This window comes from Diaphorina citri, unplaced genomic scaffold, assembly GCF_000475195.1.
Source record: "Diaphorina citri unplaced genomic scaffold, Diaci psyllid genome assembly version 1.1 scaffold224, whole genome shotgun sequence".
NCBI lineage: Eukaryota > Metazoa > Arthropoda > Insecta > Hemiptera > Psyllidae > Diaphorina > Diaphorina citri.
Window position 1 is genome coordinate 534,500 of NW_007377661.1, and position 3,497 is coordinate 537,996.

Sequence of the window (3,497 nt, forward strand, 5' to 3'; positions counted from 1 at the left end):
GATTTATCTCAGTAAAGCGTCTAGGGGCGAAGAATTTCTACCGCATCGTGTTTTATGCTCAACTAATGTTCTCGATGCCACATTATTCATAACTTTAATGCAAGGTTGCGTTCAAAGAGTTAAATCTTCTTATTAAAGCTGAACTTCTTGGGTCTTGTTAAATATGATGGCAAAATGTCTAGGTCGTTCCTTCCAGGATTCCATTTATATTGTGACAGAAGAAACATTTGTTTCCACAAATGCAAATTTCCATATACGGAGACGGTGAGTTGCATAAAAAATCCGAAAATTATACCAGAAGTGTTCATCTAGACACCCCAACACCAAAGTAAGGTAACTAAGCAGTGTTGTATTGTAACAAGGCAAAATGATTCCTTCTTACACTATTCGTATCAGCCCTTAAATGTTTGATTGTCCACTCCGTGCTGCACTAGTTTCTAAGTTACAGAATCAGTGGTTGAAGTGGTTCATTAATTTGATCAATCTCACCACGGCTTTCCTAATACTAATGTTAAGTTCAAACTTGCAAAGCTCACATAAGGCAACATCACCTCTTCGTGTAAGCAGCAAACATATGATGTACAAAGCAGTATTGTAACAAGGCAAAATGATTCCTTCTTACACTATTCGTATCAGCCCTTAAATGTTTGATTGTCCACTCCGTGCTGCACTGGTCTCTAAGTTACAGGATCAGTGGTTGAAGTGGTTCATTAATTTGATCAATCTCACCACGGCTTTCCTAATGTTAAGTTCAAACTTGCAAAGCTCACATAAGGCAACATCACCTCTTTGTGTAAGCAGCAAACATATGATGTACGGTCAAGAGGAATAGAGTGGCTCCAAACTTGGCTGGAACCGAGTCGCTGTTAGCTCAGTCCACTTTAACGATGACTAATGAAATAGTTTTACAAAATACTTAGATGTTAATTTCAACAATGTAACCAACGAGGCTGCGTCCACTCTGGAAACGAACAGCGCTGGACTGATTTTAAATAATATAAAGTTATAATAGTCTATTAACAAACGGCTCTGATCTATCTCTTTTCACTTTTCAGGAATCCGAGGTTGAAGTGGTTCATTAATTTGATCAATCTCACCACGGCTTTCCTAATGTTAAGTTCAAACTTGCAAAGCTCACATAAGGCAACATCAACATCACCTCTTTGTGTAAGCAGCAAACATATGATGTACAGTCAAGAGGAATAGAGTGGCTCCAAACTTGGATGGAACCGAGTCGCTGTTAGCTCAGTCCACTTTAACGATGACTAATGAAATAGTTTTACAAAATACTTAGATGTTAATTTCAACAATGTAACCGACGAGGCTGCGTCCACTCTGAAAACGAACAGCGCTGGACTGATTTTAAATAGGTAATATAAAGTTATAATAGTCTATTAACTAACGGCTCTGATCTATCTCTGTTCACTTTTCAGGAATCCGATATCTAGCGCGAAAACCTGTCCTCATCCTCATGTGAGTAAATCACAACCTGTAAAAAGGGCCATGGTAGCCACCCTACCCAAGGATCGTCTCTCTTCAGGTAACACGTGCCCATGCTGTGGAAAGCTCCTGTCATCACTGCAACCGTGTCAGTTGATACGGGTGGAATTGCCCTGCTTGAACGATTTTCGTCCTTTTCCCACGCCAAACGAGTCATTGCCTGGATTCTGCGATTCATACAAAACTGTCTGAAGAAATTCGAAGATCGTCAGTTTGGAAGTTTGAAGGTTGCTGAGCTTTTGCAAGCTGAACATTGTATGATTAAAGTAACCCAAACCTATCATTATTCTAATATTTTTCAAGCTTTAGAACGTAACGAAAAACTGCCGTCTTCTATTCACCAGTTGTCACCTTTCGTTTCTCACGAATGCCTCAGGGTGGGGGGTCGTATTGACAAAGCACCTCTTCCGTTTGATTCACGTCATCCTTATCTTTTGCCTTCTAATTCCCATTTAGCTCGTCTCATCGTTCTGCACTTCCACTTGGTCTCATTGCATGGTGGCCCCAGACTTGTTCAAAGTCTTATTCATGCCAAGTATTATGTGCCTGGTCTTCGCAATCTCGTGCGTAAGGTCATATTCAAATGTATCCAATGTTATCGTTTCAATGCCAAACCACGACAGCCTTATATGGCAGAATTACCGATTTCCCGTTTCATGCAAGGTCGACCCTTCATCCACACAGGTGTTGATCTCGCTGGGCCTTTTGCCCTCAAGGACGGTTCACGTAGAAACGCTCCTATTATTAAAGCCTATTTTGCTGTATTTGTTTGCTTTGCCGTGAAAGCCGTTCATTTAGAACCTTTGAACAAACCCCTGGTGTAGATTCCAACATTGTAGTAAAGTTTAACCATTCAGGGAATACCCTCTAAATAAGGTCATTGGTCAAGAATCAAAAACCCATAGAAGATGGACCAATAAAACGATAACTTTCAATTTCAATTGATTGAAATTCTGATTTGCTGGACTTTAAATAATGACCAGCAAAGGATTGACCTTGGCAATTTCAGCGTTCATGATTAAATCAAGAGTATCAAGACATCTATTCTCAGAGGTTAAAGAGGAAGAGATGTGCGGCATGGAAAGTTCCATCTAACGACTTTAAATAATGACCAGCAAAGGATTGACCTTGGCAATTTCAGCGTTCATGATTAAATCAAGAGTATCAAGACATCTATTCTCAGAAGTTAAAGAGGAAGAGATGTGCGGCATGGAAAGTTCCATCTAACAAAACTTGTCCTTTTCAAAACAAAAAAAAAAAAAAATCCAAAATAATTTAAATGAGTAAGAAAAAATAGAATAATAAAAAACAAATATTATATCCACATTTTTTGAGGTAATTTTCTCATGGACCATATGTGAACTCGGAGTTGGAGTTTTATTATACGAATTTAATTTAGTGGTTAAACTATGGCGTGTAATTATTACCGCCGTAATGAACTTTAGGATGATGGAAATACCACACAGACATGGGACTTGCTTGGATTTAGTAATGTTGTAAAGAATTCCAAGCATTGTTGAAATGGAAAAGTAGTTTGGTGAACGTTTAAATATCACTAGAATACTAGAATCTTGTACATGGAGCGTCAACTTTCAAATTACAGTACAGAAGGATTTTACGAACAAAGAACAAAAAACCACACAAAAGAAAAGAAGCTAGAATTTTAGATTATAGTAAGGACATTGCTGCTAGTTCAGAATTTCAACAATTTCAAGTACCTCCCTATGTCTGGTCCAAGTTCAACTCTTCAGAAGGTCATCATTTAGAACTTCAGGTACTAAAGGCTGAAGATACGAGTAGTATAAAGTATAAAGTACATTGTTGTTTGGGAGAGGTATATCCGCGTATGTAGATAGAGGTATTGTACTTTTTTGTACAAGGCGAATTCTCATTAAATAGTCCGAGAAAGCTTACTGGGTGAGCTTAAAGCTTAAATTACAGTACAGAAGGATTTTACGAACAAAGAACAAAAAACCACACAAAAGAAAAGAAGCTAG

General features: G+C 38.3%; 1 protein-coding gene across 1 annotated transcript; it reads left to right on the top strand.

Moving 5' to 3' along the window:
• The first annotated feature begins 1,553 nt into the window (after positions 1-1,553).
• On the top strand, positions 1,554-2,324 carry LOC103506275. The gene has a single exon (XM_008470660.1). The coding sequence runs from the start codon at positions 1,554-1,556 to the stop codon at positions 2,322-2,324; it is 771 nt and encodes a 256-aa protein (XP_008468882.1).
• The last annotated feature ends 1,173 nt before the right edge of the window (positions 2,325-3,497 follow it).